At 46.2% G+C, this 13,765-nt stretch overlaps 1 protein-coding gene across 3 annotated transcripts in view; it reads right to left on the bottom strand.

Annotated features, from left to right (window-relative positions):
* The window catches only part of LOC143764782 (proprotein convertase subtilisin/kexin type 4-like), a 353,321-nt gene that overhangs the window by 88,737 nt on the left and 250,819 nt on the right, over positions 1-13,765 (bottom strand). For all 3 annotated transcript variants that reach the window (XM_077250736.1, XM_077250738.1, XM_077250737.1), the window contains one exon: positions 1,125-1,201. In XM_077250736.1, coding sequence (XP_077106851.1) covers positions 1,125-1,201 — 77 coding nt within the window. The remainder of the gene's footprint in view (positions 1-1,124; positions 1,202-13,765) is intronic.

Here is a 13,765-nt window from a genome sequence, read left to right as displayed (position 1 = left end):
GATGATGCAATCTGTTCACGATTTTATCTAGTATTTTGTTGTTAATAGAGCAAAATGATTATGGACAATATCCTAAACTGGTGAGGCATTTAATGCTTAATCTACACATCCACAGCAGAGTTTGTATTTTACGTAATGCATTAAAGCGAACTGGTCACCAGGTTTGGCTGATATGAGTTACGGCCATCCCCTTTCAGGCCTGATATACAGCATTCTATAACGTTGTATATCTGGCCCCAAATCGACTTGTAAGAGAAGGAAAAGACCTTTTATCATATTCACCTGCGGGTCTGTCCGGTCCAAGGGCTCTCGATGTTCGTAGTCCAGCGCCTCCCATCTTCTTAGGATAGTTGCTCTCCTTCTGGCTTCGTATGGATGACGCGTCTCTAAGTCATCCACACAGTCTCCTTGGCATTGCGCTCCTGCACAGGAATACTTTCCACTCTGTTGAGGACAGAGCAAGGTCATAGCACAGTACTCTGACCTTTCCCGGCACCTGCGCATTGCAGTAGTTTACGTCACCCTAGTCATGGCTGATACGGAGACTTCTGTGGATGACGTAGGGATGAATCATCCACTCAAACCAAGCAGGAAGGCGATCGTAAGAAGATGGGAGGCACCAGACCAAGCAGAGTTACACCCCTTGGACCCGTCCATCTCATAGGATAGTATAATAAAAGGACTTTTTCTTGTCTTGTCATATTAGAATGCTGTATCTCAGGCCTGAAAAGTGGTGCTCCTATCTCATATCGGTCAAATCTGGTGACAGGTTCACTTTAAATAAAGGACATAAGTAACATATTTGGGAGAAATAAAAAATATAAACAGGAATTCTCTTCTGATCATGGTTTGAACACAAGAGCCTTGGGCAGTTTTTAAGTAGAATTAAATTTTGCCATTAAATCCACGAGTTGATCAATATTTTCTCTTCGGTAAGCATTATTTTTGCAATTTGCATAACGCCAACAACTGTAATAAACAAGCATATAAAAATTTCCTCCAGGTGATAACAAAATTACCTGTAGAAAAGGTAAGAGAAACATGCTGGAAAGCCATAGACCACAATATACCGCATAAATATCCACCAAGCAGATGTTTAGGTACAGTCATGCACAAGTATTTACCGGTTTTCATCAGATGGATTATACCGAGGTTGGGGATCAGGGTCATCATTATTAAAATCATAGCTTGCCACAGGATCCTAAGGAAAATGTAAAAAAAAAAAAAAAAATCACCATGGTACAAATGTAATTTTCAAGCCCTCAAAACTGTTGCAAAATTATTGCAGAAGAAATGTTGTACCAGGACTAACACACCAGTTAAACTACCTAAAATCTAATCTCTCATTTCAGCTAGATAAAACATGCATAAAAGTCAAAAGTATCATGTATTAATTCAATGAAAATAATGACCGCACAGTGGCCAACTTGCAGCACCACTTGCAGTGGCCAACTTGCAGCAACACCATTTCATTACCTGTAAATACATACTCATCATCAGAGGCATAGCTAGGGGGGCTGGGAAGGTGGGTGAAACATGAGTGGGACACTAAGGCTATGTGCCCACTGTTCTGCCCATTAATGTGCAGCAAGATAATTCACAATGTAGTACCAGTTGTCACCATTAGAGGTCATTAGGTACACATTTATCCTGTTCTGTATCCAGGAGCTTATCGCTTTAAGTCTGTGATCTGACTAGAACCGCCCCCGCTGGTTTCCCGGCAAGAGTAGCCATTTTCCTCTGGACATTGAGTCTTACACATATATTCCTGGCTCTCTCTTCCAGCAGGTCATTGCTCTTGATAAGCGGATTCCGGTGACGCACAAATGTACTTACATGTGTGTGTTATGTTAGAACAGTTATGCAGCCACTGTGTAGCAGAGTGTGTAGTTAGGCATGTTGTGCTTTGTTTCATATTGCTGTTTCTCTGTATGCAGATAGATGTTTGCCTGTATAAAGTAATACAATGCTGACAGCCTGAACTTGCCCTAGGATAGCCATGTTAACTGTGTATCTGTCTTATCCTGTGTTCAGTGTTAGCTCTCTAATCTCTCGGTTATTCATGTTATTGCATCCTGTAACATGCTGTAATGGGCCAAGTACTGATGCACTGTTATTTCCTTTGTAGTTTTTACCTGATCATCCATTATATCGCATATCTCACAATATCATCTACTATTGTTGTTCATCGTTCACCGTCTCAATAAATATAGACTTAAGAACCTATATAGTCTGCTTACTGAGGCAATATGCTAGAATCCACACAGCATCATACGTGGAGGAAGGCAGAACAGTAAAAACGGACCACCGGTTGCACACGGTGATTACACAGACTGTACAGGACCACTACCACCCAAACTGCTCCGCATACAGGTATTATAGCAGCCGCCATACAGCCACAGGGAATAAGAACCCAGGACCCAGTAAAAACGGAACCACCGGTCGCACGCGGTGATTACACAGACTGTACAGGATCGCTACCACCCAAACTGCTCCGCATACGGGTATTACAGCAGCCATCATACAGCCGCAGGGAATAAGAACCCAGGACCCAGTAAGAACAGATTAGCCGCCTTCAGTGAAACGGATAGCCGGTCACAGGCTGTAGTTGATCAGGCTGTACTTGACCGCTAACATCCACACTGCTCCGCATACGGGTATCTCAGCCGCCATACAGCCGCAGAACGATACTGCAGCCCGCCAATAAGTGCAACGCCATTCCCGCCAAGCGGAAGCTCGCCCGCACAAAAACTCAGTTTCCCGCCAAAATACTCAGTAGTACACAGCTAAGCGCACAATGTCTCGACGCGATACATCCTCACTCAAAATGAGATCACGAGCAAACTTTAACAAGTCTTCAATAAGAGAGCTTGTTGCTGTTGCTCGTGCTGAAGCAGCCAAAGCGAGGTCCTCTTTCAACAAACGAGATGCATCGAAAGATGAGACAAGCATAACATGAAGCAGAACATGAAGCAGAAAGTGCATGCCTGCGAGCGTCTCTAGAAAGACTTGCGGCAGACAAAGAGACAGCAGCTGCAATAGCTAAGGCAGAGTACTTGGAAGCTATGGAGGATCCTGATGATAGACACAGTAACGTTTTCGGAACACATCTAGAGCAGCAAGATCCAGCGCAGCGTGTTGCAGAGTACGTCCATCAACACTCTGGCATGGATGACAGCCCTTACGCACTACACCGACCAGCCTATGCTGATTACCAGCGATCCAACCCCTAACTTTGCTACTATAGACAAGAGGACGCCCAGCATAGAGATGTCAACCACAGCTACCGTTCCACTGATCAGAAGGTACGGCTCTGATTTCTGAGTTCACTGATAAAGCCAAAAACTATAGATCATGGCGTGCCTCGTTCCAGAAGCCATTCAGGGACTGGACCTTTCTAGTAGCGAGGAATTAGATCTCCTGGTAAAGTGGCTCGGAAGTGAGTCGGTCGAGCACGCCAAAAGACTAAGAGACATAAATATAAGGTATCCACACATAGGTCTACGTAAAGTGTGGTAAAGACTTGATGAAAGTTGTTATGGGCTGGTGGCCTAGGAGCAGCATGAGACATACTCTGGAGAAGGTGGTACCTGTACTGACCGCAGACCCTGAACTTAACACCGCAACTAGAAGTAGCCGTGGAATGTACCCAACACTCCCTAGACATCTCGACACAGCCGGATGACTAAATACCCCTAGAGATAGAAAAGGGAAAACTATCTTGCCTCAGAGAAAATCCCCAAAGGATAGACAGCCCCCCACAAATATTGACTGTGAGAGGAGAGGGAAATAACATACGCAGACTGAAATCAGGATTTAGCAAAGGAGGCCACTCTAGCTAAATAGAAAGGATAGGACAGAGTACTATGCGGTCAATATTAAAACACTAGAAAATATCCACCACAGAAAATACAAAATCTCCACATCTAACTAAAGATATGGAGGGTATATCTGCATCTCCAGAGATACCAGCTTGGCTAAAAAAATCCTTATACAGACCAAGCTGGACAAGACAAAACATGGAAAAGAACTGAACAATAAGGCCCACAGCATGTGGACTGCAAAAATCAAGGCCAGAACTTATCTTTGCTGAAATGAACAGCAAAGCAGGAGAGACCAGGCAGGGATGTGAATCCTCCAGGAACATTGGACAACTGGCACTGACTAAAGGGTCAAGCAAGACTAAATAGCCCAGTCAGAATTGCCATAAGTGGACACACCTGATGAATGCAGCGATCCAAAGACCGCAGCGCTACCACTTATAACCACCGGAGGGAGCCCAAGAGCAGAATTCACAACAGTACCCCCCCTTGAGGAGGGGTCACCGAACCCTCACCAGAGCCCCCAGGCCGATCAGGACGAGCCAAATGAAAGGCACGAACCAAATCGTCAGCATGAACATCAGAGGCAACAACCCAAGAATTATCCTCCTGGCCATAACCCTTCCATTTGACAAGATACTGAAGCTTCCGCCTCGAAAAACGAGAATCCAAAATCTTCTCAACCACATACTCCAACTCCCCATCAATCAACACCGGGGCAGGAAGATCAACAGAGGGAACAACAGGCACCACATATTTCCGCAACAAAGATCTATGAAAAACATTATGGATGGAAAAAGAGGCTGGAAGGGCCAAACGAAAAGACACTGGATTGATAATCTCAGAAATCCTATAAGGACCAATAAACCGAGGCTTGAACTTAGGGGAAGAAACCTTCATAGGAACATGACGGGAAGACAACCAGACCAAATCCCCAACCCGAAGCCGGGAACCAACACACCGACGACGGTTAGCAAAACGCTGAGCCTCCTCCTGAGACAAGACCAAATTGTCCACAACATGAGCCCAAATTTGCTGCAACCTGTCAACCACAGAGTCCACCCCAGGACAATCAGAAGGCTCAACCTGCCCTGAAGAAAAACGAGGATGAAAACCAGAATTACAAAAGAAGGGTGAAACCAAGGTAGCAAAACTAGCCCGATTATTAAGGGCAAACTCGGCCAATGGCAAGAAAGCCACCCAATCATCCTGATCAGCAGACACAAAGCATCTCAAATAAGTTTCCAAAGTCTGATTAGTTCGCTCGGTTTGGCCATTTGTCTGAGGATGAAATGCGGAAGAAAAAGACAAATCAATGCCCAGCCTAGCACAAAAGGCCCGCCAAAACCTAGACACAAACTGGGAACCTCTATCGGACACAATATTCTCCGGAATGCCATGCAAATGAACCACATGCTGAAAAAACAACGGAACCAAATCAGAAGAGGAAGGCAATTTAGGCAAAGGTACCAAATGAACCATCTTAGAAAACCGGTCACAAACCACCCAGATAACCGACATCCTCTGGGAAACCGGAAGATCTGAAATAAAATCCATATAAATATGCGTCCAAGGCCTCTCAGGGACCGGCAAAGGCAAAAGCAACCCACTAGCGCGGGGACAGCAAGGCTTGGCCCGCGCACAAGTCCCACAGGACTGCACAAAAGAGCGCACATCCCGTGACAAAGAAGGTCACCAAAAGGACCTACCAACCAAATCTCTGGTACCAAAAATCCCAGGATGGCCAGCCAACACAGAACAATGAACCTCAGAAATCACTTTATTAGTCCATCTGTCAGGAACAAACAGTTTCCCCACTGGACAGCGGTCAGGTTTATCAGCCTGAAATTCCTGAAGAACCCGTCGTAAATCAGGGGAGATAGGAGAAAGAATCACCCCTTCCTTCAGAATGCTAACCGGCTCAAGGACCCCAGGAGAATCAGGCAAAAAGCTCCTAGAGAGGGCATCAGCCTTAACATTCTTAGAACCCGGAAGATACGAGACCACAAAATCGAAACGGGAGAAAAACAGGGACCATCGGGCCTGTCTAGGATTCAACCGTTTGGCAGACTCGAGGTAAATCAGATTCTTATAATCGGTCAAGACCACAATACGGTGCTTGGCCCCCTCAAGCCAATGTCGCCACTCCTCAAATGCCCACTTCATAGCCAACAACTCACGATTGCCGACATCATAATTGCGTTCCGCAGGCGAAAACTTTCGAGAAAAAAAGGCACACGGTTTCATCAAGGAACCATCAGAATTCCTCTGAGACAAAACGGCCCCTGCCCCAATCTCAGAAGCGTCAACCTCAACCTGAAATGGAAGAGAAACATCCGGCTGACACAACACAGGGGCAGAAGTAAATCGGCGTTTAAGCTCCTGAAAGGCAGAAACAGCCGCAGAGGACCAATTCGTCACATCAGCGCCTTTCTTCGTCAAATCGGTCAGGGGTTTAACCACACTGGAGAAGTTGGCAATGAAACGGCGATAAAAATTAGCAAAGTCCAAAAATTTCTGAAGGCTCTTCACGGATGTGCGCTGGATCCAATCATAAATGGCCTGAACCTTAACCGGATCCATTTCTATAGATGAGGGAGAAAAAATGAAGCCCAAAAAAGAAATCTTCTGTACTCCAAAGAGGCACTTAGACTCCTTCACAAACAAAGCATTATCACGAAGGATCTGAAACACCATCCTGACTTGTTTCACATGAGACTCCCAATCATCTGAAAAAATCAAAATATCATCCAAATATACAATCATGAATTTATCAAGGTAATTCCGAAATGTATCATGCATGAAGGACTGAAACACAGATGGAGCATTAGAGAGTCCGAATGGCATCACAAGGTATTCAAAATGGCCTTCGGGCGTATTAAACGCAGTTTTCCATTCATCACCCTGCTTAATACGAACAAGATTATATGCCCCTCGAAGGTCAATCTTAGTAAACCAACTAGCCCCCTTAATCCTAGCAAACAAATCAGAAAGCAAAGGCAAAGGGTATTGGAATTTGACCGTGATCTTATTCAAGAGGCGATAATCAATACAGGGTCTCAAGGAGCCATCCTTCTTGGCAACAAAAAAAAAAACCTGCTCCCAATGGTGAAGAAGATGGCCGAATATGCCCCTTCTCCAAAGACTCCTTAACATAGCTCCGCATGGCGGCATGTTCTGGCACAGACAGGTTGAAAAGTCGGCCCTTAGGGAACTTACTGCCTGGAATCAAGTCAATAGCACAATCACAGTCCCTATGCGGTGGAAGGGAACTGGACTTGGGCTCATCGAATACATCCTGGAAATCTGACAAAAACTCAGGAATTTCAGAAGAGGGGGAGGAGGCAATTGACATCAAAGGAACGTCACCATGAACCCCCTGACAACCCCAACTAATCACAGACATAGATTTCCAATCTAATACCGGATTATGCACCTGTAACCATGGGAAACCCAGCACAATAGCATCATGCAAATTATGCAACACCAGAAAACGACAATCTTCCTGATGGGTTGGCACCATGCACATGGTCAGCTGTGTCCAAAACTGAGGTTTACTTTTAGCCAACGGTGTAGCATCAATGCCCCTCAAAGGAATAGGACTCTGCAAAGGCTGCAAGGGGAAACCACAACGTCTGGCAAATTCTAAGTCCATTAAGTTTAAAGCGGCGCCTGAATCCACAAATGCCATGACAGAAAATGACGATAATGAGCAGATCAGGGTCACAGATAACAGAAATTTAGGTTGTACAGTACTGATGGTAACGGAACTAGCAATTCTCTTGGTACGCTTAGGGCAATCAGAAATAACATGAGCAGAATCGCCGCAGTAAAAACACAACCTATTCTGACGTCTGAATCCTTGTCGTTCAGCTCTAGACACAATCCTATCACACTGCATAGGCTCAGGACTCCGCTCGGAAGACAACGCCACAGTGTGCACAACTCTGCGCTAGCGCAAGCGCCGATCAATCTGAATGGCCAGAGACATAGAATCACTCAGACCAGCAGGCGTGGGGAACCCCACCATAACATCTTTAACGGATTCAGAAATACCCTTTCTGAAAATTGCCGCTAAGGCATCCTCATTCCATTTAGTCAGCACAGACCATTTTCTAAATTTCTGGCAATACGATTCTGCCGCTTCTTGACCCTGACACAGGGCCAACAAGGTCTTCTCAGCATGATCCACTGAATTAGGTTCATCATACAATAACCCTAGCGCTTGGAAAAAGGTGTCTACATTAAGCAAAGCCGGATTCCCAGATTCCAGGGAAAATGCCCAATCCTGAGGGTCACCACGCAGCAGAGAGATGACTATTTTAAACTGCTGGATGGGATCACCAGAGGAACGGGGTTTCAGGGCAAAAAACAGTTTACAGTTATTTTTAAAGCTCAAAAATTTGGACCTGTCCCCAAAAAACAAATCAGGAGTATGAATCCTAGGCTCTAAGACCGGAGTCTGAAGGATATAATCGGAAATACCCTGTACTCTAGCAGCAAGTTGATCCACACGAGAAGCCAGTCCCTGAACACCCATGCCAGCGCCAAACTCCTGAGCCACCCAGAGGTAAAGAGGGAAGAAAAGACACAACAGACTACAGAAAAAAAAATGGCTCAGCACTTTCCTTCCCTTCTTCTGAGATGCAGTTAACTCATTGTTGGAAAGTTGTACTGTTATGGGCTGGTGGCCTAGGAGCAGCATGAGACGTACTCTGGAGAAGGTGGTACCTGTACTGGCCGCAGACCCTGAACTTAACACCGCAACTAGAAGTAGCCATGGAATGTACCCAACACTCCCTAGACATCTCGACACAGCCGGAGGACTAAATACCCCTAGAGATAGAAAAGGGAAAACCATCTTGCCTCAGAGAAAATCCCCAAAGGATAGACAGCCCCCCACAAATATTGACTGTGAGAGGAGAGGGAAATAACATACACAGACTGAAATCAAGAGCACTGACTAAAGGGTCAAGCAAGACTAAATAGCCCAGTCAGAATTGCCATAAGTGGACACACCTGATGAATGCAGCGATCCAAAGACCGCAACGCTACCACTTATAACCACCGGAGGGAGCCCAAGAGCAGAATTCACAACAGAAAGCTATGGTTCCATAGAAGTAATAGAGAATGCTTTATACAAAAGAATTGATGATTTCCCTAAGATAGGGCCTAAAGGTTATCAGAAGCTTAGAGAATTGAGTGATTTATTGATAGAGTTACAGGTTGCCCAGAAGGAAGGTCACTTGCCCGGATTGGCATTCTTAGACACTGCTAGGGGTGTCAATCCGATAGTTCAGAAACTCCCTTACAACTTACAAGAAAAGTGGGTTAGACATGGTTCACGGTATAAGCACACTCATAACGTACCATTCCCTCCTTTTACTGTATTTGTGGAATTTGTCACCCAACAAGCTAGGATCAGAAAAGACCCTAGTTTTGACTTCACTCTGTCATGTTCCACTGCCCCTGGTGTCAAACCCAGTAAGACACCTGTGGCAGTACACAAAACTAATATTGTTTCCACAGGTCCTCCTCACAATACAATAAGCCCCTCCAGAAGAGAACAAACCTCAAGATGTCAGTAAGCACAGGAAACCACATCCTCTACTGAAGTGCAGAGCCTTCAGGGATAAGTCTCTGGAGGATCGCAAAGATTTCCTCAAGGAAAACAACATCTGCTTCAAGTGCAGTGCCACAACCTCTCATCTCGCCAGGAACTGTGAAGCTAGCGTGAAATGTGCAGAATGCAGCACCACGGATCACAACACAGCCTTACACCCTGGAACACCTCCACGAGCGTTGTTGCAAGCAGAGTAGCATGATGGGAAGCAAAAGAACACTGAAGAAGACACCCCTGTGGTCACCTCTCAATGTATGGAGATCTGTAAGGGACTCACAGTAGGAAGATCCTGTTAAAAAATCTGCCTTGTCCGAGTCTACCCACCAGGCCGCAGGGACAAGGCGTTCAAGATATATGCAATCCTGGATGACCAAAGTAACAGGTATCTAGCCAAGTCCATCCTCTTTGACAACTTCTGCATTGTAGGCCCTGGTTCTCCCTACTCCTTGAGGACGTGTTCAGGTACCGTTGTGACGGCGGGGAGGAAAGCAACTGGATACAAGGTGGAGTCCATAGATGGCTAGACCTGCCTATCACTACCTACCATCCTGGAGTACAACCAGATTCCGACAACAGGTCGGAGATACCGTCAACGGAGGTGGCAGCACATCACCCCCACCTAAAGCGTATAGCCCACCTGATACCCGAGTTGGACCCAGATGTTCCAATAGCTTTACTCCTGGGAAGAGATATACTACGAGCCCACAAGATTAGAGAATATATGAACGGCACCCGGAACGCTCCATACGCACAGAGGCTCAACCTTGGATATGTCATTATAGGAGATGTCTGTCTGGAAGAACACAAGCCAGCCTCAGTCAACAGTATGCTTACCAGCACACTAGAAAATGGACGTCCGTCTCTCTTCCAGCCAGTCACAATAGTCTACTGGTAAAGGAATTACCAAGCAGCACTTCCCTACCTTGCCCTTTCTCAGTTCTTACCAATGAAGACCACACCTGTGAAGGTGAGCAACACCACATAGGATGTACAGTCTTCCACAGGACTACGGAAGATGGCAAGGTAGCTATGTCTATAGAACACAGGATGTTCTTGGACATCATGGATAGTCAAATTGTCAAGGACAAGTCAAACAGTTGGGTCACACCATCACCTCAGAGAAGACGCCTACCCAACAACAGGGAACTGGTCTACAACCGATTCATCTCCTTCAGACACAAGTTTCAGAAGTCACCTCAGAACAAGGAACATTTCTTTACCTTCATGGGGAAGATATTCCAGAACAACAACGCAGAGATCGCACCTGCACTTCTGCACTCAGAGGATTGCTGGTACTTGCCCATCTTCGGAGTAACCATCCAAGGAAATATGGTGCTAAGGGACTTCAACCAAGACACATCTGATTGAGATGCTCCACTTCCAGCAGAAAAGGCTGACCTGTGGGCAGAGTGGCGGAAGTATCTCGAAGCCTTAACTGACCTTCGTATGAAACGACCGTATGCTCCTATGCCATCCACAGAAGTCAAAACACAGAGACTTTGTATCTTCTATGATGCATCAGTCAAAGCAATCGCAGCAGCAACGTACTTCAAAACCATAGATGAGAATGAACAATGCCATATCAGGTTTGTGATGAGCCGTACTAAACTGGCGCCACTCCGTGAACACACGATACCCAGATTGGAACCATGTGCTGCTGTCCTTACAGTGGAGTTAGCCGAGCATATCTCAGATGGGCTGAATCTAGATATCAAAGATGCAGAGTTCTACACCGATTGGAAGATGGTACTGGGATACATCTGCAACCAAATGTGACGCTTCTATGTCTACATCAGCAAACGGGTACTGAGGATAAGAAGATCCACCTGCCCTAATCAGTGGCACTACGAGCCTATTCACCACAATCCTGCAGACCATGTGACCAGATCCATCGCACCAAGTCATCTTAAGGACACTACATGGATCACAGGCCCTGCCTCCTTGAACCGTTTGATGCCCCACATCAGGTCGGATACATTTAAACTAGTGGATCCAGATACCGACGAAGAGCTCCGTCCTCGAGTGTCTGCTCCAAATACAGTGATTTCAAGTCAACACCTCAATTCTCATTGGTTTATCGGGTTCTCAACCTGGAAGTCACTTGTTCGAGCCATCACTTGTCTACTTCATGTAGCCCAGTCCTACAAGTCAGCACTACCTGCATGCCAGAAACCTTATAAAGGTTGACATCACTGCAAGCATGTGTTTACCGCTCCCAACTTGGAAAGAGCCAAGGTTACAATACTTCGTGTTGTGCAAAGCATGTCCAATGTCTTTTGGACAGATGGAGAAAGCAATATCTTTCCACTCTGCAAATCAGGACAAAGTGGCAGAAAGACCGCCCAAACATCCAACCTGGCAATGTTGTTCTCGTCAAAGACAGTCAGTCGCATCGAAACAAGTGGCCACTCGGCCTAGTCACCAAGCCCTTTCCCAGCAAGGACGGGAAGGTGCGCAAAGTAGAGGTCAGAGAGTGCAAGCTTGGGGAGAACATACTGTTCCTCAGGCCAGTTACTGAACTTGTATTGTTATTTTCCCCAAAAGATCTAAATAGTGGCATCCGTTGATGCCAAGCGGGGAGTGTTCTGCCCATTAATGTTATTCACAATGTTAATTCACAATGTAGTACCAGTTGTCACCATTAGAGGTCATTAGGTACACATTTATCCTGTTCTGTATCCAGGAGCTTATCGCTTTAAGCCTGTGTTCTGATTAGAACCGCCCCAACCCCCGGGACCTTGAGTCTTACACACATATTCCTGGCTCTCTCTTCCTGCAAGTCATTGCTCTTGATAAGCGGATTCTGGTGAGGCACAAATATATTTACATGTGTGTGTTATGTTAGAACAGTTATGCAGCCACTGTGTAGCAGAGTGTGTAGTTAGACATGTTGTGCTTTGTTTCACATTGCTGTTTCTCTGTATGCAGATAGATGTTTGCCTGTATAAAGTAATACAATGCTGACAGCCTGAACTTGCCCTAGGATAGCCATGTTAACTGTGTATCTGTCTTATCCTGTGTTCAGTGTTAGCTCTCTAATCTCTCGGTTATTCATGTTATTGCATCCTGTAACATGCTGTAATGGGCCAAGTACTGATGCACTGTTATTTCCTTTGTAGTTTTTACCTGATCATCCATTATATCGCATATCTCACAATATCATCTACTATTGTTGTTCATCGTTCACCATCTCAATAAATATAGACTTAAAGGGCCACTGTCACCCCCCCCCCAGCCGATATAAACTAAAAGAGCCACCTTGTGCAGCAGTAATGCTGCAGTCTAACAAGGTGGCTCTTTTAGTTTTTGATTCATTTATTACCTCAATACAGCGTTTTAAAAAATACCAGATATTGTACCTGGAGGCGGTCCGAATCGTCCTCTATCAATCTCCCAACTGCCGTCACCCTTCTCTTCAGAGGCGATGGTCGCCGCCCCCTGAGCGCTGTTGCTTCTTAAATCCAGCGCCTGCGCTGTGCGTGCCTGCCTGGGGCCCGCACTGTGTTATTCATTATGCACAGTGTGGGGCTGGGGTTCCTGGGCATGCGCACTGCGCTTGTCAGACGCTCCCCCGGTCCCCCGCCTTCCAGCATTGCAGGAATATACAGGTTTCATTGCCGACGTTTTGAACAGCCACAAAGAACAACGCTGGAAGGCGGGGGACCGTCTGACAAGCGCAGTGCGCATGCCCAGGAACCCCAGCCCCGCACTGTGCATAATGAATAACACAGTGCGGGGCGGGGATTCACGAACAGGGTGGCCGCACTGCCTGCACAGGTGCAGTCAGGCACCCTGCATCTGAGCTGTGACTGACAATGAAGACTGCGCAGGCCCCAGGCAGGCACGCACAGCGCAGGCGCCGGATTTAAGAAGCAACAGCGCAAAGGGGGCGGCGACCATCGCCCCTGAAGAGAAGAGTGACGGCAGTTGGGAGATTCATAGAGGACGATTCGGACCGCCTCCAGGTACAATATCTGGTATTTGTGGCCAATTTTTAAAACGCTTTATTGAGGTAATAAATGAATCAAAAACTAAAAGAGCCATCTTGTTAGACTGCAGCATTACTGCTGCACAAGGTGGCTCTTTTAGTTTATAACGGCTGGGGGGGGGGGGGTGACAGTGGCCCTTTAAGAACCTATACAGTCTGTTTACTGAGGCAATGGATGAAGGTTTAGCCGTATGCTAGAATCCACACAGCATCATACGTGGAGGAAGGCAGAACACCCACGTTGCAGAAATGCTGCGAAAATGTCCGCAGCATTTCCGCAACTCCCTGCCGCGGGTAGAATGCATGCGGAATTCCCATGCGTTTTCCCGCAAA

The sequence above is a fragment of the Ranitomeya variabilis genome, chromosome 4 (assembly GCF_051348905.1).
Source record: "Ranitomeya variabilis isolate aRanVar5 chromosome 4, aRanVar5.hap1, whole genome shotgun sequence".
In the NCBI taxonomy this organism is placed as follows: Eukaryota; Metazoa; Chordata; class Amphibia; order Anura; family Dendrobatidae; genus Ranitomeya; species Ranitomeya variabilis.
The sequence above is the reverse complement of the archived record's forward strand: the minus strand, read 5'-3'. Positions and strand labels throughout refer to the sequence as shown.